This window comes from Apiotrichum porosum, assembly GCF_003942205.1.
Source record: "Apiotrichum porosum strain DSM 27194 chromosome Unknown scaffold_7, whole genome shotgun sequence".
In the NCBI taxonomy this organism is placed as follows: Eukaryota; Fungi; Basidiomycota; class Tremellomycetes; order Trichosporonales; family Trichosporonaceae; genus Apiotrichum; species Apiotrichum porosum.
Window position 1 is genome coordinate 135,855 of NW_021167114.1, and position 21,036 is coordinate 156,890.

Here is a 21,036-nt window from a genome sequence, read left to right on the forward strand (position 1 = left end):
AGAGAGAGAGAGTCTTGCATACTGCATTTTGCATTGATAGAGCGGTGTACCATCTACATGTATCAAACTACTCCAGTGGAACGGGCCCTGGCCACTACATAGGCCAAGCCAGCACGCAGACGGGCGAGGGTGCGAGCCTTGCCTAGCACCTCCGCCATCTGGGGTACACCGGGACCAGCCTGGCTGTCAGTCACCATCCCAACTGACGTTCTACAGTTCAACTTACGTGGGTGCCACTCAGTGCATGGCGCATGGGCAGCAAGGCATCCTTCTTCTTGCGGATTTTCAACTCGGCCAATGTAGCGTGGACGATATCCCAGACCGCGTCGGAATCGAACTTTTGGGTCTCATTGAGCGCCGCGATTTGGGAAATCACCAGCTGGAGAACGTCGACTGATATCGTGAGCACAATCTCCCAGACCCAAACGGAACGTACCGTAGATTTTCGTGCGCAGTTCATCCAGGAACTTCTCAGCCTCGGCACCCTTGTAGTTGGGCTCCAGGAAGAAGGTCGATGAGTTGGCGGCCATGCTCTTGACCAATTCCCCACGTGGCTGTCTGTGTCAGCAAGGAAGACAAACAAAAGGGAGTTCTCACCAGCTCGACCTCGAAGACTTTGCGGACGTAGGCGGCATTCTCAACGAGTGTACTGGAACGTCAGTACCGAGAAATCATGTTAAACCTACCTTCCAGCCAACTCTTCCCGGGCACGGAGCTCGTCCTGGTACCGCTTCAACACTGCGTCGTAACCTCCATCGCCTGCAGTATCGGCCTCACGACCGATGTTCACAAACTTGCCGTCATCTCCAAGACGGCCGGCCTTGCGGCGCAGAGTCATCTTGTTGATAAAGACGAGCTTGCTAAGGTCAACAGCGGAGCTGCGGTGGTTGATCAAGCTAATGTCAAACGCTTTGATAAGCTGGCTCATGGTGAAGATCTCGTAGAGCGAGTGACCGTCTCTCCTGGTGTGATAAGGCAGGCCCTCGCCCTTGGCCTCCAGTGTTGCCTCCAGGGCCGTGTTGTGGTCCCAACCCATAAGGGCCAAGAAGTTGACAAGCGCCTCTGGCTCATAGCCCTTCTCCTATCCATGTCAGACAAACTCAAAGGCAGATATGTAAACTCACAATGTACTGCTCAACGTTGACATCCCCAGTACGCTTGCTCAGCTTTGACCCATCGGCATTGATGAGGAGGGGCAAATGGGCAAACTTTGGCGGCTCCCAGCCAAATGCCTTGTACAGCTGGTGATGCCTCGAGACGGATGGCAGCCACTCCTCACCGCGCAGAACGTGACTAATCTCCATGAGATGGTCGTCGACAACGCTGGCAAGGTGGTAGGTCGGCCACCCATCAGCCTTCATTAGGATAAAGTCGTCGGCGCCGGAGCTGTTCGAGTTGGACCCGGCCTTGCCATAAATGAGGTCTGCAGGCAGCTCCTCCTTCTGGGCTCTGGACTGGATTGTCAGCTGAATATCGTCCTGAGCCCAACTTACCTTCAGTCGCACAGTGTACTTGTGGCCAGCACGCTTGCGCTGCTGCACGTCGTCGCGAGAAAGATGACGACAGCGGCCGTCGTAACCTTGGTTGTGGTTGCCGCTCTTCACCAGCGCTGTCTTGATGGCCACCAAGTCGTCAACAGAACAGAAGCACTCGTACGCTTCTCCTTTCTGCACGGTCAGCCTCATTCTCAGTTCTGTCACCCACGTCGAGGAGCTCCTGGGCGTAATGGCGATAGATGTCGAGGCGTTCCGACTGGTGGTTAGCTTAGAGTGAATGTAACCGCGAAAGCTTACCTGGGTGTACGGTCCGTGGCTGCCTCCAGTCCTTCCGACGCCTAACAGGTCAGTACCATTTGACAGAGACTTATGGCCAGCCGCTAACCTTCGTCATAGTCAAGGCCGGCCCATTCCAGGGCACTCCTCAGCGAATCCACAGAGCCCGGGACAAGTCGACTCTGGTACGTCAGGTCGTGAACGGAAAAGCATTACTTACTTGATCCGTATCCTCGACGCGGAGAAGCCACTTACCGCCCCACTTGCGCGCAAGGATGTGGTTGAAGAGCGCTGTCCGCAGACCACCGAGGTGGAGGGAACCGGTGGGAGACGGGGCAAAACGGAGGCGAGCGTCCTTGGGCAACTGGTCAGTTGCTGCAGACGTCTCAGTGGCTGTTGTCGCCGTCGTCGAGGTGGAGCAGCACCGTGTGCAAGAGGGAATCTTGGTGCGAGGCACTGCCCTTGGCAGGACTTTGAGTGCCGTGCGCATGGTTGTTTGTCGCTGTTGTTGTGATGCTGGACCGACAGTCTGTGTCTTTTGACTTTTTGGTGGTTGCCTGGTGGTGGTCATGTCCGATCGCGTGCAAGTCACGTGGTCTCGTGTCCCCCGGTTCCCCCGGTTGGCCCTGAGACGCTCGACGTGTTAAGCGTTACGCGCCGTCCGTCGCCGCCGCCAGAGAGCGCGAGATGCCATGTGTCGTGCGTCCGTGTCGCCAGACGTCCCTCTCATCTCGCTTCTTCACCACTTGCAACACTCGATACCCAGCAGCAGGACATACTCCGCCATGCCGCCGCGTGAGGTCCTGGTGACCTATACGCTCTACCCTTCTGGAAATGGCGACCTCCGCACAGCGCTCGCAGGCGTCACCGACCAATTCCCACTCCGTAACCTCCACTGGAAGTCGAGCACGCGTACTGCGCTCCGTACGATCCAAGAAGCCGATGTGCACCTTGTCGAGCTCGGCGATGTCCCTCCACCCATGGACCCGGTAGCTGGCAGTGTGCTCGAGCTGCCCCTTGTCAACATTTGCTTTGTTGCGTGCGATGTGAGTTGCCTTCTGTGACGTCGCCCCAGCGGGCTCCTGACGATTACAAGGACTCGGACCTGTACAAGAACAACACACGTACTTTTATCAAGGACTGGCTGGCGCTCCTCTCGTCTAGGCGTGGGTCTCAAGTTCCTCTCATTGTGCTGGTCAACCCGCCCTCGGCTTCAGGAGCACCTCAGTCTTCCAAGAACGTCTTTGGTCGCGACCGTGGCATCATCGCCAAGCTCAAGACCGACTTCAACACCACGAAGCGCGACATGTAAGTGCGACCACCTCGGATATTGCTGACATTTGTAGCTGCTCCCAGATCTTCCTCCCTCCAGCTGGTACGACGGACCCTGCGGCGTGGCCTGATATCATCAACAAGCTCAAGGAGAGCGTTGTGCAGGCGTTCGATGCTGCCATTATTGAGCGTGAGGAAGAAGTCAAGCGCGGCGAGGCCCAGCGTGTCACCCCAAACTGGAACTTTTTCTCGTGGTTCCTCCTCAAGGTAGGTGATGTTGGCAGGAAAGGCCTAACCTACCCAGGAATCGCTTGCCCACTCGTTCGAAGGAGTCAACCTGTTCGAGGACGCCTTGCTCATCTACGAGGAGCTGGACGCGGCATTTGTCCAGGCACTAAAGGAGAACAGTCTGAAGTGGTTTGGTCGCTTAGGAGCCACCGACCCACTGGATGACAGCCTATCCATCCTCGACCCGGCTGCCAAGCCGTATCGAGAGCTGCTTATCAGCAGTACCATCTCCGTCTTCGACTTTAGGATCTACGTCTTTGCTCGACAGTGTATCCTCCTCGGCAAAATCGGTCGCATCACCGAGATTGCCAAGAGGGGCCAGTGGTTCATCGCCAGCCTGGCCCGTCGCTTGCGAGACAGCGAGGCGACCCTCCCCGAATACTTCGTTGAGAGTTGGACGTACAACGCATGTATGGACCTCGTCGCGCACTGTGACGAGTGGTCTCGCGTTGACCGCCCCAACAACGACTACTCCGGCTTGATCGCATACGAGTCGGCTCGCTCCGAACTCCTAGACATTGCGCGAGTCCAGATTGAGCGCATCGGCGTCATGACTGGCAACTTGCCCAACAAGTATCCCTTCCAGCCCATCCTCTCCCTCGATGGCAAGCTCAGCGAGATCTCCTTGAAGGACGAGGACGAGGCCCAGCCCCAGTCGACGCCCAAGAACAAGGACTCGCCTTTGCCAAAGCCACCCTTGTCCAACGAGGTGCTGGTGGGGGCACTGCAGTCCCAGGAGTCATTCCTTCAGCTGTTTGCCAACCTCACCGAGCAAGCTCTCGCTGCATACGAGGCATGCGGCAAGGTCAATTCGGCTGTTCGTCTCAAGACCGACTTGGCAGCCCTTTCCATGCACTCTGAGGACTGGACGACCGCATACGACCTGTTCCGCTCACTGTCTCGAGACTGCGCCGAGCTCCGCGTTTGGGACCGTGTGGCCAAGTATGCCCTCGAGGGTGCGCTCTTCGCCCACACCGAGCTCCAAAAGCCCCGTGACGACGACTGGGCGAACCTTGCACTCGCATACCTGCGCGTGTGTTCCGTTGCTGGCCTGACCGACAACGAGCGGGCCGAGTTGCAGACAGCCCTTGCGGGCCTGAGAAAGCTGCCGCAACCTAGGCAAGGTGAGTAGACCGTCAGTGTTGTGTGCTAAACCAGCAGTTTCAGACAACCCCGTCTTCCACCTACGTCTTATCGACAATGCGGCGTCGCTGTGCTCCGACGTTAGCGTTACTCAACTCACTTTGCAAGTGACGAACACGCTGCCTGTCGAGGTAGAGGTGGATGATGTGTGGCTCGAGCTGGACTCGGAGACCTACGGCACAATCGTCTATTCGTCGGGTGCTACCACCATCGCACCAGGCGCGCAGATCGTAACTGTGTCATGTTCGGTAAGCTATGTTCTCCTTCATAAAGCTGACATCCCAGAGCTCTATTGGCGGTCCTGTCACTCTTCGCGAGGCGTGTGTCGCCCTCGGGCCCGTTGGTTTTGTGACTTCCTACCCTAAGGGCCAGGTCATTGTCCCGGTCCACCGCAACCTTCAAGGACTGCGTGCAGTCCTCCGCATGCCCAGTATCAGTGAGTTGTGCACACCCGTTGGTGATATTCGTCTAACTGGCAGTTTCCCTCGATGAAGAGTCACAGATTGTTCTCGAAGTCCACAGCGGCAAGCAGGCGGTCAAGGCTGCTCGTTTGGCGATTTCGCCTTTACAAAACGAGGTCACATACGATCTTGCCCGCGCAACGACGGACGGAAAAGGTGTGTTAGGCACATCCCGCAGCGCTAACCCTTCAGAAGTCGAGGCGTCAGAGGACAGCATCGGTCTTGGTGACCTTGATGAGGACACGGTCATTCTCATCTCGATCCCCTACTCGGGCATGCCACGAAGCGAGCTGGCAAAGATCCAGATTGTCATTCAGTATACGTCGTCGGAAGGCGTCGAATCAAACTACATTGACGAGCAATCCGTGTTCATGGGCCTCCCCATCACTGTCAACGTACAAGACTTTTTCAGGCCGGAAGCGTGAGTTCTGGATATGCTGTCAAGCTCACCCCCAAGCCTGGTCTCAAGCTTTGCCATTGCCTCCGACGGACGAGAGTACGTCCGGATCAGCTCGGTCAACCTGGTCTCGCCTTCCGATACGTACGCTGTCGACGCGTGTCGCAGCAAGTGGGACTCGTTGGTCCTTGTTTCACCCTCCCAGCCCATGTCATGCCTCTTCAAGGTGCGACCCAAGGGTCCGCCTACGAGCGAGGTGCTGCGCCTGGCGATCCAGTACCAGACCATCGAAGATGGTGAGTAGGTTCATTAAGATGAGCTCTAACCTGTGGCAGAAGTGGAACTCGCCGCTCAGGCAGCTTTGAGCACCCTTGCTCTTCCTTCAGCACCACTCTCCCGCGCAGTTCGGTCCCACATTGCTGAGCGCGCTCTGTGGTTGCAGCGGTACCTCCTCTCCGGCGAGTTGGCGACCATCTTTGACGCAAACTGGAGCGCTACGGTCCCATCCTCGGCCAAGGCGGCGTTGGAGAAGTTCCTCGCAGCTCTGGGCCCAGCAGCGCCGCGATGGAGGACACTGTGTATCCCCGTCGAGGTGCCTCTACGTCGCCTGCTCACTACCGTGCGTCTCACCCCCGCCACGACCGACGCGATCCATGAGGGCCGCGCGCTTGCCTTTGACGTCGAGTTTTCCACTTCACTGTCGTGGCTCGGCGCCACAGATACCAACGGCGAGGACGAGGCCGCGGGACAAGAGTCCAAGACCTACCGCGTGACGTACGACGTCCAGGCTTCAGGTGACGACTGGATCGTCGTTGGCAAGAAGCGCGGTGTCTACACGGCCGACGCGTCCCAGTCGGAAAAACAGACTGTCGTCCTCGTCCCCGTTCGTCACGGCACGCTCTCCCTCCCACCCGTGTCGGTGCAGTTGGTCGAGACGCGCGACCTGTCGTCGTCCCAGATGGCCCCGCGCCCCGACCGTGTCCACTGCGAGACATACGTCGCCAACGCCGCGCAGGGCGTGCGCGTGCTTCCCGCCAAGACGGGCATGACCGCACTCGTTCCCATCGCGCCCGACTGGGACGAGTAACGGTAGCTTGGGCGAGAGAGAGAAGGGGAGAGAGAGAGAGAGAGAGTTGCCAAAATCACCTACAACATACCCCGCATCAAAGCACTTGGTTACCCCCGTTTCCGTCTTGTCCGTAGAAAGAACATGCAGCATCATGATACGAAATACAAGGTCTATACAGTGAAAAAGAAAGACCCAATCTAACCAAACGGGTCTTGAAGTGTGCGCTTACCAGCGGGTGAGGACGTCGGCGACGTACTCGCCGGTCATGGTAAGCTTGTGGTACTGGGAAACTGAATTGTCAGCTGCTGCGAGGGGGGTAGCTCAACTCCGGCCCAACTCACCACTCTGGATCATCTTGAGCTTGTTGGTGAGCTCGGAGCGGTTGAGGGAGGGACGGAAAGCGCCACCGCAGTGGCAGGTGGGGGCCAGGTTATCGCTCTTGCTCTGGCTGCACTTTTGGCAAATGACGTCCTGGGTCTGCCACGAGGTGACGATACGGGAAACCATGTCAATGAGCGGGTGCTCGATCGCGAAACGGTCGTACTCGGCATCACACTTGTGGCACGCCCACATGTCGCGTGGTGGGGCCTGGGCCTCGCCTGCCTGGTTGACGCTGGGCAAGCAGTCGGGGTCACGGCCGAGGTCGACGTCGCGAATGGCGTTGCAGCGTCCACACGAGACCATGGGCACGGTAAGGCTTTCGCCTGGGTTGCGGAACGCGGCTTCGGGGGCAAACTCGCGGACACCGACGAGGTCTAGCAAGTTGCGGCGGAGGACCTGGACGTCGATAAGGAGATCGGTGGACAGTGAGTACACCTCGCACACATCCTTGACAAACGCCAAGGCCGCGTTCTCAGTCTTCTGGTTGGCCGCGACCGCGCCCGGAAGCCTGGGGAACGCGAGCGCAGTGTCGTCACCGTTGGCCTGGGCAGTCGCGTGGCGGCGCTTGATCTTTGACGTGTCGTCCAGGAGCTTGCGGGTAAGCGTGGTGGACACTGCCTTGGCGGCGGCAGCTTGCTCCTTCACCTTTGCCGGGTTGGTCTGTGCAGGAGCCGCCTCGCCCGGCGCTTCAATGTTGAGGTTGTAAACCGGCTTGAGCGGACCACGGCCGTCGGTGGCGTTGCGTTTGGCCGTATACAGGGCGTAGATATAGTCGGCGACACGACGCTCAAACATGGGCTGGAGCTCGGCAGGAAGGAACGCCTGAATGTTCCAGTCCATGCTGATCTCAAACTGCTTGGGAGCCGGGAGGCCGGTACCAGCCTCGTCGGGGAAGATGCGGACACCGCCAAAGTTGGCCACGTCCATCCAGGCGAGGTAGTTCCAGAACAAGGTGACGTCGATGACGATGTGGCGGAACAGGTCGTGCGAGTTTGCAGCAGTGACGAGATACTTTGCAAAGGCAAACGCGCTGCCAGCGTCTGGCTTGGACGTGAGTAGGAAGACGCGGTTGAGGTCTGCGTACACAACCTGCGTTCCAAGACGCTTAAACTCTGCAAGCAGCTGCAGGAGAGTCTTGCGCATGAGACCGTGGAGGAAGCGATACAGGGCCGGCTCAAACATGCAGCTCGAGTTGGAGCTGATCCAGCGCCAGAACTGGTCAATGACAAGGTCGGCGGGACCCCCCTCAATGCCGCGAACGTGGGCACGCGACTTGTCAAGGAACCAGCTGCGCACCATGCTCTTGAGAACGGTAAAGGTCTGGATGGAGAGAACAGCGTCGCCGAGCATGACGCTCGCGTTGGCCGTACCCTGCGCATACTCGTCGAGGTTGTGGGAAGCCGTGCCAAAGGCGTGGGCACCTGTGCCACTGCCTTCCATCTCGTTGACCAAGGCCGACTGGAGGACAGCGTTGATCGCCATGTCCGCGAGCTCCATCTCGAGCACAACCGACGAGTAGCAGCCACGAGTCGAAATCTGTGGCGCGACAGGCTCGTCGCTGCCGTTGGCGTCCTCTTCTGCTCCTCCGAGATCGGGACGGGGCGACTGCGACCACCACAGGACCATGTCTTGGTCCTTGAGACGGCGGGCAAACTCGAGATCGGCAAGGAAAGTGGGAGGGTCAGGGCCGAGGTTCTGTTCATGTTAGTTGATGGCTCGCATTTTGTATTCCGAGTCGACTCACTCCCATAGGCACGTCGTAGTGCGCGGCAATCTCAATTTGTCCGGCGATCCAAGCCGAGAGACGAAGATACTGCACCACCATTCGGCGCGCCATGGTGACGAGCCACATGAGCGAAGGCTCCTCGTCCTTGATCGTGCGAATGGTCACAAAGGGGAATTCGGAGAAGACGGCGTGGCGGGCCTGGTAGTGCGCGTGTTCGAAGGGCGAGCACAGGGCGATGACATTCATGCCTGTGCGAATCGCCTGCAGGTCCTTGATGAGCTGACGCATCGCCCCCGCCTCGGTAGGGTAGTAGCTTGTGGCGCACTCGAGCTCCTCGGGGTAGGTGAAGATACCGGGGGCAGCCTTGGCGACGCGCTCGGCGTACCAGCGTGCTGGGTTAGGAAGCTGCTGGCGGTTACGAGCGCCGTCGACAACGTAAACCTTGGCTGGACCTGTAGGTGAAAAGAGACCGATGAGGTGGCGCGAGTTGACGGTGGCGTGGAACAGGAAGTGGTACTTGAGGTTCTTGCCGTCGTTGAGGTAACGATGGCGGAGGACACTGGCGCCCGGACGTTCCAGTTCAGCAAGGTCGAAACCCTTGTCGAGACCGCGGTTCAGGCCACTGAGCGAGGTTGACTTGAGACCGCAAGCGGTACCGAGGGCGAGGAGAGCGCGCACCATGAGTGGCACTTGCAACTCGAACGCGCCGTCAATGTTGGGATTGTTGATCAGACTCGAGAAGTGTGACTCGCCGTCGACGAACAGGCCCTCCTCGACCTGAACGCGATACAGGTGACGCGTGGCCTGGCCACGAGGGAGAACACGCGTAACGGACGCGACGTCGTAGCGGCTGGAGAACGTGTCGTCACCTGGCATCGACTTGAAATTGAGGTAAAACTCGCGAGGAACACGGAGACGAACGCTTTGGAAAGTGGTGTCGATCGCGAGCCAGAGGAGGAACTCGCCGGGGCGAGTAGTGGCTGCAATCTGGATAATGTCCCACTGGCGTGCAGCGAGGTTGGCAGTCTGTGTCCGGATCATGGACGAGATCGAAAAGTCCTGGCGGATACCCTGTTTGCGAAGACGCTGCTTCTCGAGACGGTTCTTGCGCCAGACTTTACGCATGACACGAATGTAACCAGGGTAGTCGACCTCTGGGTCTGGTGCGATTTCCTCAATCTCGGGGCTCTTGGCCTTTTTACGCCTGTTGACAACCGCCATCCTGGGCTTGTTGGCCGTCTTGTTGGTGCCAAAGTCCTCCATGTCTGCGGCCTTGGTGCGCATCTTGGCAAACATGTCGGTGAGGGTGTGCTGCTGGAACTTGTCCTCGCGAGTGGCGACACGGCGGAACAGCCAGTCCGGGTGGCGGATACGAGGGACTGGGTTGGCAACCTTTTGCAGAGCCGCAGGGATGGTGATGAGCTTCTGAATAACCGAGCCGAGGCGCTCGGTATAGTAGCTCCAGTCGAGGATGGTACGAATGTCAAAGTCGATGAGACTGGCGTCCTTGACCCACTTGCGAAGGAAGTGGCGCTTGACTGTCGGGTCGGCGTCAAAGATGGCGACCGGGATGGCGCGCTCAGTGACGGGAGCACCGTGTGGCCGCTCCGAGATGATAAAGCGACAAGAGAGACCCTTGTCCTTGACCATCTGCTCACCCAGGAACTCTGCGAGACGACGGGCCGTGCTGATCGAAGTCGACTTTTGACTGCCGTACTCGGCAAGGGTCTTGGACATGGAGCGGTTCTCGGCGATAAGCTCGACCAGCTCATTGTCGTCCAGACTCGAGCCCTTGCTCTGCAGAATGTCGAGCCACTGGTCGGCCACCTCGGCAACAGCAGCATAGCACTCTTCGGTAGTAGAACCCAGCAGGAACTTGTCAAAGATCTGAGACTGGAAGATCTTGATAAGCTGCAGTTCTCCTCGACGCTTGACCTCGAAACCCTTCAGTTCCGCAAGGGAACCGTCAAAGTTGAATACGGCATAGCGCTTCTTGAGGAGCTTGTCCTCCTCCTTGGACGAGGGAAGAATCATGGCCTTGTAAGGACCGTCGAGTTCGAAGAAGATGGAGTTTTCCTTGCGAACGTTGTAGACGCCCGCCTCTGGGTCGACCAGCTCGTGGTACTGGTGGTTGGTGAACTTTTCGTGCACGAGGTGGTTGAGCATGGAGCATGGGTACGAGATACCAAACTTTTTGCCGCCCTTGAGCTTGAAGGTGAAGTTTTCCGGGAACACACCGGGAAGCATGCACCAAATACCGTCCGTGTCGAGTTCGAGAGGACGGCCAATCTGCTCCACCAGCTGGCGGGCCATCTGAATGATGGTGGCGCCAGTCAAACAGGTGATGCCGGCCATCTCCATCGAGTACCAGCGAGCACCTTTACGCATGACGTATCCGTAGAACGAATTGAGAATACACTTGTGCGCAAGCTGAAGCGAGTCGTACAGCACAATCATCTTCTTGGCCTCGTCGACCGCGGGGGAGAGCGCCTCCTTCGTCAAACGCCTTGTCGAGGTTCTTCTTCCATGTCTTGTGCAGACCCTTGTACTCGTAACGACGGTCACGGAAGGCGCGCACAGTGTCGATGTAGAAGGAATTTTCGCGCTGGCAGATGATGGCCGTCTTGGTCACGACCTTTGTCTCGTGAGTCTTCTTGTAAACCTTGCGCGAGTAGTCGCCGAGACGCTTGTGGATGAGGGCCGACTGCTCAGCCTGTGGCAGGTCGGTGAAACGGCGCTTGGGGTCGTTGGGATACTTGGGCGGGAAGAGCTCCTGGTCGAGAGCGTAGCGAACCATGTTGACCTCGTCACGCTTGGCCGGGAAGTATTCGCCACGCCAGGCCCACTCGAGACGACGGTCGCACACCTTGTCGGGTCGGTTGTAGTCGCAGACTGCGCACGCCGCCTCGTCCTTTACTGAATCGGGTTGAAGACGATTTGACAACATGATGTTAGGGTACATGGCAGCCACATCCAAGTGATAGATGAGAGGAGGGTCGACGCGGTTGGGCTCGTCGCGCATGAGGATGAGAGCCTTGGCAATCTCGTCGTAGACCTCGTCATAGTTTTCGACGTCTTCCAACTTGACGTTGCCTTCTTCGACCAAGGAGAACTTTAGAGCGTTGTGCAGGTCGTCCAGGAGCTCCTGCATGGCCGACGGGGCGACCTTGAAGTGGGTCGGAATGTCAGAACGGAAGACACCAGCCTCGAGGGCCTCGACGTGACCACCAACGTAGGTCTCCGAGGCAAGCAAGTGTCCCTCGTACGTGACACCATGTGGGTCCTCGTGACGGTTGGGCATGATAATGTGCGCCTGATAGGCCTCGACCTGAAAGGTCAGCATAAAACAGAGTGACCGTGAGACTCACCATTAGCAGGGTCTCGCACAGCGTTCCAGAGCCCTTTCGCAAGACTTCATCCGGGTTGAGAGGGATAATGTTGCAGAGCGAGAAGATGAAGGGGTTGACGTATTTCATGTAGAGATAGTAGGTGGCGACGGCGTCGGAAACCGAGTACGATGCAAGCTTCTGGGGCTGCTCAATGGCATACGGCGTCATGAGCTCGGGGTCGAGGTCGATGGGGTTGTAGCCGAGCTTGTACTTTGTGACGGCCTTGAGACCTTGAGAGCCCTGTGGCAAATACGAGTCACGCTTCACCCATCTGCACTGTTAGCTGTGCACCATACCGATCAGCTCACCTGAAGCAGTCCATGTGCATACACGCGCGGCACTTGTACTCTCCCTCGTTGTCTGGTCGGAATCCAATCTCGTTGTACATGCTGATGCCGTGGATCTTGGCACGGGCGTCGACGAACGGAAAGTCGAAGCTGTCACCATTGTAGGTGGCCATGACAGTTGGCTTGGAATCCTGGATATGCTCAAACCAGCGTCGTATCAATGCCGCCTGATGTCAGCTGAGATGTAAACACGGCAGCTTACCTCGTCTGGCTCGTTGAAGATTGTAAACTCGCCCTCGTACTCGGGCTTTGGTGTGTACTCAAAGTCTTCAATGTCCTCGCCGACAATCTCGCGGTTGGTGATGAGATAACCTTGGCCATCGATCATGTACGAGATCATCATGATCTGGTCGGTCTGCTGGTCGGGGAACTTGAGGGGCTGCTTTGTTGTCTCGATATCGTAGGCCATGACGACTGGCTCGGCACGCTTGACACGGTCTGTGAGGCGCTCCATCTTGATGGTGCCCATGGTCGAGCTGACATTGTACCACAGACCGACACGAAGGTCGAGGTCAATGGCGACTCGCAAGTAGTATGCAATGTCGTGCTCGCGAATGTCGATGATGCAGTCTGCCGGCTCCCGCTCAGACTTGCGCTTCTGGGTATCTTCGTCCTCTCCCCAGGCGCGCTCCTGGCCATCGCCGTTGGCCGCGTTTGTTGCGTTCTCGGCACCAACGACGTCGGCATACGCATCGACAGCAGTAAACTTGGCCGAGTTGGCTACTGCCAGGGGGAGGAGTTCCCTCTTGACGTTCTGAAAGTCCTGCGTGTTGTGGAAGAAGATCTTGAGAAAGACTGGTGGTGCTGAAAGCAGGTGGTTGGGCTGCCTGTCAGCTCACAGTGCAACGATGACTCCAGAACTCACGACACTGAGGTCCCACTTCTTCTCTCGTTGCACTCGCACGACAACTCCCTCAAACCTCTTAATCAACCACTCTTCCACAATTGTCTCTGTGCCTCCCTGTGTTTGTCAGCTTTAACGAAATCAGCAAGAAAGCTCACTCGACAGGTAACGTAGAAGTACGGCTGGTACGGGATCGTCGCCTTGAACATGCCGCCGTCATCCTGGATAAAGTAGTAGTCGACCGCTGCCAGTCCGCTAGCATGGATATCGGACTGTACCAGCGCCTGGTGCATGTTGACCAGCCATCCGTCGCGCGAGTCACCGTTCGCAAGGTTACTCTCAAAGCGCCAGAAACCGAGCTTGTCGTCAATCTCGTCGGCGACCTTGGTCTCTTCAAAGCGCTCCTGCAGTGCTGTGCCGTCGTCGTCGCGGTTTGGTGCTGGTCGGTTACCGCCGCCGCCTGGACGGAATGCAGCACGCTTGCCCGTGAAGCGCGTGTTGCCCTTTGAACCGCCGCCGCGGCCGCGCCCTCGGCCACGGAAGGACATGGTGAGAGGCGAAAGGAAGAGGGGGGGAGAGGGGGAGGGAAGGGAGGGGGGGAGGAAGGATGGGGGATGGGGATGAGAGATGTGAGGGTCGTAGGATGAGTTGACTGTGATGAGGCTGGAAAGGACACAAAACGCGCTCGCGAAAGGCAACGCGTCGCGACATTGAGTTTGTGTCTCGGCGTGGGGCTCCGAGCACACCCTGTGAATATGCTCCCGCCGGGCAATATGCTCCCGGTGTGGAAGGAGGGGGGAGTGTATAAATCCACAAGCGTGCCTTCTCTCCAGCACAAAACAGTGCTCTGTCGCAACTGTCCGTAACTGTATCGCCACAATACACCGTTTGGTGGGCTTGTTTTGCTACGTGCAAGAGAGCGATTGTGTCAAGCAACGTCATTGAGACATACTCACTGTTGTCTTCTTTGAAGCGAAGAGAACAGGACAAATGTCTCATGGGCCATCTCCTTCCTCCATTGAGCGGCAAGGTCGTCTTCTTCCTCCCACGCGGGCACATTCAGCTACTTTCAGCGGCATACCAAATTGGCTCGTCAAATTCCACACACCAACTCTAAACCCAAGCGGGGGTTGCTTCTTGGAGGGGTGAAGGCGACCCCATACGTCACAGTGGCATCGCTTCCAGCTGACGCGGCGTTTAATTTCGACCCCCCCAGGTGCTGTGGACGTACAGGAACCCCTTGGCATTAGCCCCGTCTTCCTTCCGCCGCGCACATAAACCCATAAATAGCCAGCCTGCGGGATGAACAGCCAAGCGGCCCGCGGGAAAGAACGTTCGCCGACATTGCCCAATTGCCCACCATTTCAATGTGCAATGTTTGCTTATCCTGCCAAGGCAGCTCCGCACCAGGGTTGAATAGCCACCGTGGCACCATGCGAGCCCGCTTGGCCTTCCCTGTGCCACTTGCTGTGCTCCACCTGACTGCCTGACTGCTCGTTGCGTGGGGGGTTACAATTGTGCATCAATGTGCGTATAACAGTGACTAGATGGACTAGATGGGGGCTAGATGAGGACTAGCAGGGCGACAACTTGGGCGGCCTGGGACGTAAAAACATTATGGACTGTTCAATAAAGCCATGGGTGGTTATGTAAAAAGAGGATGTGTTGACAATGGGTGTGTGGAGCGAGCGTGTGTTGATGGCGAGTGCAATGGATGTGGGACAAAACTGGAACACCAATTGGAGACCGAGGACAAAGGGAGGAGGCGAGGGAGATGCGAGGGAGATCAGGAAGCGAGGGGCAGGAGACGAGAAGGGGGGAGCAAGGCGTTACTCGCTGGTAGTCAAGCCTTGTGTGCTAGGCGACTTGCGGAGGTTACGGGCGCAGTGGGACGAGATGTAGGTCTTCTCCTCGACGCTCGAGTCTGAACTGTCGCTGCAGCTGCGGGTGAAGACGGGTGCGTTGCGAGGCCGCGCGTTGCCAGTTGGGCGAGAGCACAGCCACACGTCCGACTTGGGAGCGGTGTAGCGGGCCGTGTAGACGTCCTCGTCCTCTTCGGCAAGGACTTCGGAGGGGAGGGACGAGCGGGGCACGCGGCGGGCCGCAACCTTGGAGCCGACTGCGGAGCACGGGGGTGCAATGATACGGCGACTGGCGACGGGAGGCAGAGGACGCGCGCTCACACGGTTGACGGTAGTGGCGGGTTCGATAAAGGTGCATGTTGCTTGCGGTCGTGTGGCCACTTTGCCCTGCTGGACCAGTGCAGGGCGCAGGTTGGCAGGTGGCGCGGTAGGTGGCGGTGTACCGTCGTCGAGAGCGTCATACTGGGACGCCTTGCTGAAGCAGCTACCAAAGCACGAAGGAAGAGAAGAGCGAGGACGGCGAGAATGGGAGGAGCGCATGCTGGGAGCAGCGGGCTTGAAAGAACTGTGGTGGGTTAGCCTGTGCTGTTTGATGGGTTGGGGGGTGGGCGGGGGGGTTGGGTGGCTGGGGGATCCAAAACTCACTTCTTTTCCATAGTGGTCAATGTTTGTCGGCCGATATGCGAATGAATGAGAGCGATAAAATGTAATGGACAAAAAGAGAGTCGAGCCGGTCGACGGGTGTTGCTGGCGGAGGAGATGAAGAGGGGGGGGGGGGGGATGCTGGTGTATCTTAAAGCATGGTCTGTCTATGAAGGAAAGTGGTTTGAGAGAGAGCAGAGCGATGTATTTAGATGGATGCACCTGCCCCCCGTCTTCTCCCCACCCCCCCATCGATGCACATACCACAGCAGCGACGCTCAGGTAGGTTTCTGGGACCTGAGATCGGGCTGTTTTTCCTGGATGGTGGGTTGTGCCTGGGGCTTGTCCGAAAGGCGGTTAGAAGGCAGAAGTGCCCGCAAGGCGTGACTGGGCGGAGAGGGGGGAAAGTGAGGGGAGTGGGAGTCACACGCCTCTGCAAAACAACCCCTTTGGCCCTCTGCATCCATCCGCCTGCAGCTCGTACGACGTACGATTATCTGGTGCAATGAGGGGCCTCCATCCTCTGGACCCTCATTGCTGGACCCATCCCGGACTCATCCTGCGCTCATTCCAGCCAGGTGTTGCGCGATATCCATCAATTGGTGGGAGCTGCTTTCTGTGTGTGTGGGGTGTGTCCATCTCCCGATCTCCTGATCTCCTGATATCTCCTGTCACCCACCCCGCCACTCCTCCTCTCACCCGACACACAAAGCGGCTTTCCCGACGAGCAGCCACACTCCCATTTATATATACCACACACCCATTTGCATCCAAACCCGAAATGCCACTCTCATGCACTCACAATGCTAAACATGACGTACCCCTCAATGTCGGCCCAAAACAGTTAAACAGGCAAACGGGTCAGTCAATAGGACCGGAAAGACACCCAAAGATAGAAAATCATTCGCACTCACGGAACGATATTGTGACACCGCCGGTGCCTGCGGGTCTGAAAGGCCATGGTCATTCGTCGGTGCAGCGTCGTGATACACACATACATCCCCCACGTTGCACGTTGCGTCCGTTCGATCCGTCACGATGACGAGCAGAAAACCCAAATTGTCATACCCACACAGGCGAGCGGATCCTCCAGATGACGCTCGTTCACATGTGTTCCAGATGCACATGGTGGCCTCACTTGCTGGCAAGCATGGGCCAATCTGCAAAAGAGTCGTCGCTAGTACTTGTGGTAGTCGTCTTCAAGAGCGGTTCTGACTGCGAGCGCTGCGTCCTCCGCGTGTGGGCCCAAGCGAACGAAAACCATACGACCATACGACCATACGACCAGGCCTCCAGGGCTGGCTTGGCATATCCAAAAATGCGCCGAGTGTGGCCGGGAGGGGCGGCGTCAGAGGAGGACACACCTGACAGCTGAGACCACCGAACAAGGTCCAGGCAGTTTCCAGATCTCGTCGTTCCTCTGCCGCCCTCCGTCGGTGCCGTAGGCCGGCTGCAGACGGCTTCGGACCATCGGAACGTCCTGGGCACTTTCTAGGTGGGATCACAATCTTCCTTCGATCGTGCCACACACATCCCGCATGGCGCGAGGCATGGAAAAGTGTGCGACGTGCGGGTTTGTTCACATGAGAGGCCTTTGCTGCCCACCGTCCGTCCCCATTGGGCTCGCCCGCTCAGGTCAGTTCAATCACCCACATCTTGCGGACCCGCTGCATCTCACGGGACCGCGCCGGCCCCAGCGGGCCCAACGGGCCCCATTCTACGCCAGGCGCCGGACCGGGCTCGCTGGGAGGCTCGCTGGGCTGAACGCCGTTCGCGGCGCTGGGCTTGGCCCGGAGCGGCCCGTTTAAACCATGGCTGGGGTCCAGGTCCTGGGCCCCCACAGTTTCCTCATGATCTATTTGCATGCATACAGAGTCGTCGTCTAGCAGTGTGGCCCCCCGCCTCTACAGGCCGATCGTCTGCACCTTCCAGAGGTCGTCACTGTGGCGTCAGCAAAAACTGGGGTCCCACGTCCGCGGCAAGTGGGCAGCACTTGGTTGGCCCATCATCCCGTCCCCCACAACAAAGCAAAAAGGAGAGAATGTTGTGGCGGCAGTGTCTGCGGCTAAGATAGGTCTGTCTGTACTCACCCAACCCAGCAAATGACCTCGACGGCAACACCCTTGCCCGTCTTGCGAATCTCCTCAGTGCTGGCCACCATCTTGCCGATACCCGTCGCGTGGACCTTGCCCTCGGCGTGGATGGCGACGATGGCGTCCTTTGCCAGACCCTCTGGCAGGACACCACCCTTGGACAGGAAGCCAGGCGCCATCATGTTGGCGCCGGCGAGGAGGAACTTGATCGCTCCGCGGTCGACCTGGACGTGCGGGAGCATGTCCGGGTACTTGTGCAGCAGGCGGAGGGTGGGGATGAACGGGCCGTCAAAGTGGTTGAAGTAGAGAGGCACCTGGTTGACAGTGTAGATGCTTATCCGGTCGTGGCTGAGGAGAGTCAGTTGGGGTCGGGACAGGCGTGCAATCGTGAGGTGGAGGAGGTGCAAGAGCTGCAGACGGATGGTGGCCTTGACAGCTCGTTCTCCGGAGAACAGCGACGATCGCGCATCGCGAGTAGAGCAAACCCATCTCCCTCAGAGCCCCATCAGAGGCCTCACGGCTTGGGAAAGACCGTCGCTAACCAGGCAAGCCCAACAACGTAACAGGGATGCCCGCTTCGCAAAATCCTGGCCCCAGATGAGGGATAGCCAGGCGAGATGAAACCGCGCCGCCTCCACCTGGACCAACCATCGAACCAACCACTCACCACTTGGTAAGACCCAGAGGCTCCTTCTTGGGCCAAATCTCGTCAAGGACCGTGACAACACCCTCGTCCTCGGCCTCCTCGGGCTCCTCATGCTTGTCCTTCTTGCCACCCTTCTTGCCGCCCTTGCCCTTGCCGCCCTTGCCACCGCCCTTCTCCTTCTTGTTGCCCTTGCCGCCCTTGGTCTCCTCCTCGACCTCCTCGTCAGCAGGAGGAGCAGTAGCCGTGTCGGCAGCCGCAGCAGCGTCGGCGTCGGCACCGGCAGCGCCTTCCCGGAACGCAGGCGCGGAGAGGAGGGGCAGCTGGGCGATAAGCGAGCTGCGGATGTTGCGCTGGACCGACGACTTGAGCGACGTCGAGCTCGAGACGTCCTCCTTGGGACTGAACCTGGGATGCGTCAGTGCGTATACCCCATAAGTGTGTGTGTGTGTGTGTGTGTGTGTGTGTCGAGAGCGTACTTTTTGAACATGGTGCGTCGCGCGGGTGAGGGTTGGATCTAGACGAGCTTGCTTTGCACCACTTGATCACCTGCAAGCAACGGATCGTCGCGAGCAAAGCCATCATTTTTCGGACATCCGTACCTGTCCGCTTTTGCTTCCGCGAATGGAGCAGGCAGTGGTGCAGTTTGGGTGTTGGGTGTGGCATCACTCGTCTGCAGCGACAACGTCCTCCGTCGGCTGACATTCGTACACGGCAGCCTGTAAGTCGCGCGGGGGTTCTGTGGAGCGTCATACAACAATTTGGGAGTTTACGCGGAGCTGTTGGCGTACAGCGTCTGGGATGACGTTTGTCCGCCGAAGCCGAACGCACGCCACTAGCACTGACCTTTCCCGTACTGGGACAGGACCCACGTCAAGGTGCAGGCTACACATGGGAGATTGTGTATGATTTTTGTGAAGCCGGCGTGCTGCAAAGAAGGTGTATAGAACGAAGCCACATGAACGGGTTTCGAGATGATCAGGCGAGATTGTCACGTTCATAGCTGCACTGAAAAAAACAAAACTATGCAATTACGTTACCGGACTGGTTTGTGCGGTTGCACCCAGTTACAAGTATTGATGGCGTTGACACTATGGTGCTCCCAACGATTAGCCCGATTATGATTATCGATGCTTCAAGACTCGACGAAACCACATGCCGTAGGACTAATTGTAAGCGGCGCTCAGTAGCTAGCATTCGCTCCTGTTGAGATTACGTAACCACTTGCGCCACTGCAGTGTGGCACCGAGCTGACCGGAGAACGAGGGTACCGCACCAATGCTGCTCTTTCTGCTTCTTCATTGTCCTCATGCTTCTCTGTAGTGCTCGGGCCTCCCTTCTGTGTGCATATAAGCAGCTCTGTAGACGTCTATGCATCCCCATCCTCTTCTGAAAGACAAACTGCCAGCTTAAGACCATCGGTCTCGGGCGCTAAACGGCATCAAATCCCAACAACTCCGTACCTACGGCGGGGGTCAAGATCAACTGTATAAGGGAATTATGAAGGAACAACCAGGGGATTACAAGAGGACTACAAGAAGGAGGATAGTGGGCGACCGACACCCAGGGTTCGAATCCGGAGGAGCGAACCAGTCAACCAGCCAATCTACCTTTTTGTCCGGTGTTTGGTGTTCCCATGCCTCCTCCGCCGCCTCCGCCCCTCATCCTCGCCAACTCACCAGCGGATGAAGGGGCAAGCGCCAAAGTACGAGCCTGCCGCCATGGTCATGTGCGGATCGTGGGCGCGGTGCGTGCTCATGAGGGCTGCATGGGGTGACAATGCACACTGGCAGTGTGGCATTTGTCGTGTAAACACCATCCTGGGGAAACATTAGCACTTCCTAATCTACTTCCTAATCAACAGCGTAAACATTAACCGTCCTGGTCACCGTGAGGGGCGGGAGCAAAAGTAAAAAACGCGGGAGCAAAGGCATAACGCGGGATCAAAAGTGTACGGCGGGATCAAACGCTGTTGCGCGGGAGCAAAAACAAACCGCGGGAGCAAATGTATAACCAGGGGGGCAAAAGAACGACCGCGGGCGGGCCCGGTCCCAGAAATGCGGGTGCAAAATTCATAACCGCTCGAAAACCCAGAAAATATCGACAATCGAATGGTTTGCGTGGTTTCCGAGTAAACCCCCATCCGATGATGCTAATCACACTGAGCCCTGTCGTTATACGAATCCGAGGCCCGACAATTCGAGGGCCATTCGACTGGCTATCCGGGAATGCGGGCAGTGTGATCAAGCTGAGGATGCGACAAACCATTATCGACACGAGTAGCGACCGCGGCGACTGGCGATGAGAGAAGGTGCTTTAGGGTTCGAATCTTCAAAGATTCGAACCCGCCCACATTGTTTTTGCGTTTGATGTCGCCCCCTAATGGGTACTTGATCACAGCATGTGTGCAGTGATCGACCACTCTCGTGAGCACGCTTTGCGCATTCAACAATTCAAGGCTGTATCGATGATAGCTGGCTGTACTGTGTGCCTGGCATGCCTGATGCATGTGCCCACGGGGAGTGGAAGTGACACGCCGTAGTGCCTCGCGCGGTCAGCTTTGACAAAGTCAGCCTTTGGATTCAGTTCTCCGTTCAGTTCCATTCACGTCACATTGGCGTTCCAGCTTCAGCAATGTTTACCTCGCGTGCGTGCAGCGCCACAGCGGCCCATTACCGCTCGTTCCTTGCCCCCCCCCTTCCTGTGC

The 21,036-nt window shown here is 57.8% G+C and overlaps 5 protein-coding genes across 5 annotated transcripts; 1 reads left to right on the plus strand and 4 right to left on the minus strand.

Annotated features, from left to right (window-relative positions):
• Window positions 1-62: 62 nt before the first annotated feature.
• On the minus strand, window positions 63-2,262 carry MSE1 (Glutamate--tRNA ligase mitochondrial; the record flags this gene model as incomplete). Its single annotated transcript, XM_028623676.1, has 11 exons — window positions 63-179; window positions 227-393; window positions 437-554; window positions 598-649; window positions 687-1,081; window positions 1,125-1,454; window positions 1,494-1,667; window positions 1,705-1,752; window positions 1,794-1,834; window positions 1,882-1,954; window positions 1,993-2,262. The coding sequence occupies 11 exons, from the start codon at window positions 2,260-2,262 to the stop codon at window positions 63-65; spliced, it is 1,785 nt and encodes a 594-aa protein (XP_028475650.1).
• A 295-nt stretch (window positions 2,263-2,557) lies between these two features.
• Window positions 2,558-6,420, plus strand: EHS24_008361 (uncharacterized protein; the record flags this gene model as incomplete). The annotated part of the gene is made up of 10 exons (XM_028623677.1): window positions 2,558-2,818; window positions 2,869-3,080; window positions 3,119-3,311; window positions 3,349-4,456; window positions 4,500-4,705; window positions 4,761-4,911; window positions 4,955-5,092; window positions 5,129-5,357; window positions 5,406-5,629; window positions 5,669-6,420. The coding sequence occupies 10 exons, from the start codon at window positions 2,558-2,560 to the stop codon at window positions 6,418-6,420; spliced, it is 3,474 nt and encodes a 1,157-aa protein (XP_028475651.1).
• A 207-nt stretch (window positions 6,421-6,627) lies between these two features.
• On the minus strand, window positions 6,628-13,637 carry POL2 (DNA polymerase epsilon catalytic subunit; the record flags this gene model as incomplete). The annotated part of the gene is made up of 9 exons (XM_028623678.1): window positions 6,628-6,692; window positions 6,744-8,478; window positions 8,528-10,822; window positions 10,956-11,837; window positions 11,878-12,169; window positions 12,207-12,412; window positions 12,448-13,068; window positions 13,111-13,206; window positions 13,248-13,637. The coding sequence occupies 9 exons, from the start codon at window positions 13,635-13,637 to the stop codon at window positions 6,628-6,630; spliced, it is 6,582 nt and encodes a 2,193-aa protein (XP_028475652.1).
• Window positions 13,638-14,918: 1,281 nt separating this feature from the next.
• Window positions 14,919-15,607, minus strand: EHS24_008363 (uncharacterized protein; the record flags this gene model as incomplete). The annotated part of the gene is made up of 2 exons (XM_028623679.1): window positions 14,919-15,516; window positions 15,597-15,607. 2 exons carry the CDS (start codon window positions 15,605-15,607, stop codon window positions 14,919-14,921), a joined length of 609 nt encoding a protein of 202 aa, XP_028475653.1.
• A 1,890-nt stretch (window positions 15,608-17,497) lies between these two features.
• TMA20 (translation machinery-associated protein 20) lies at window positions 17,498-20,088 on the minus strand (the record flags this gene model as incomplete). The annotated part of the gene is made up of 4 exons (XM_028623680.1): window positions 17,498-17,534; window positions 17,684-18,034; window positions 18,354-18,737; window positions 20,009-20,088. 4 exons carry the CDS (start codon window positions 20,086-20,088, stop codon window positions 17,498-17,500), a joined length of 852 nt encoding a protein of 283 aa, XP_028475654.1.
• Window positions 20,089-21,036: the final 948 nt, after the last annotated feature.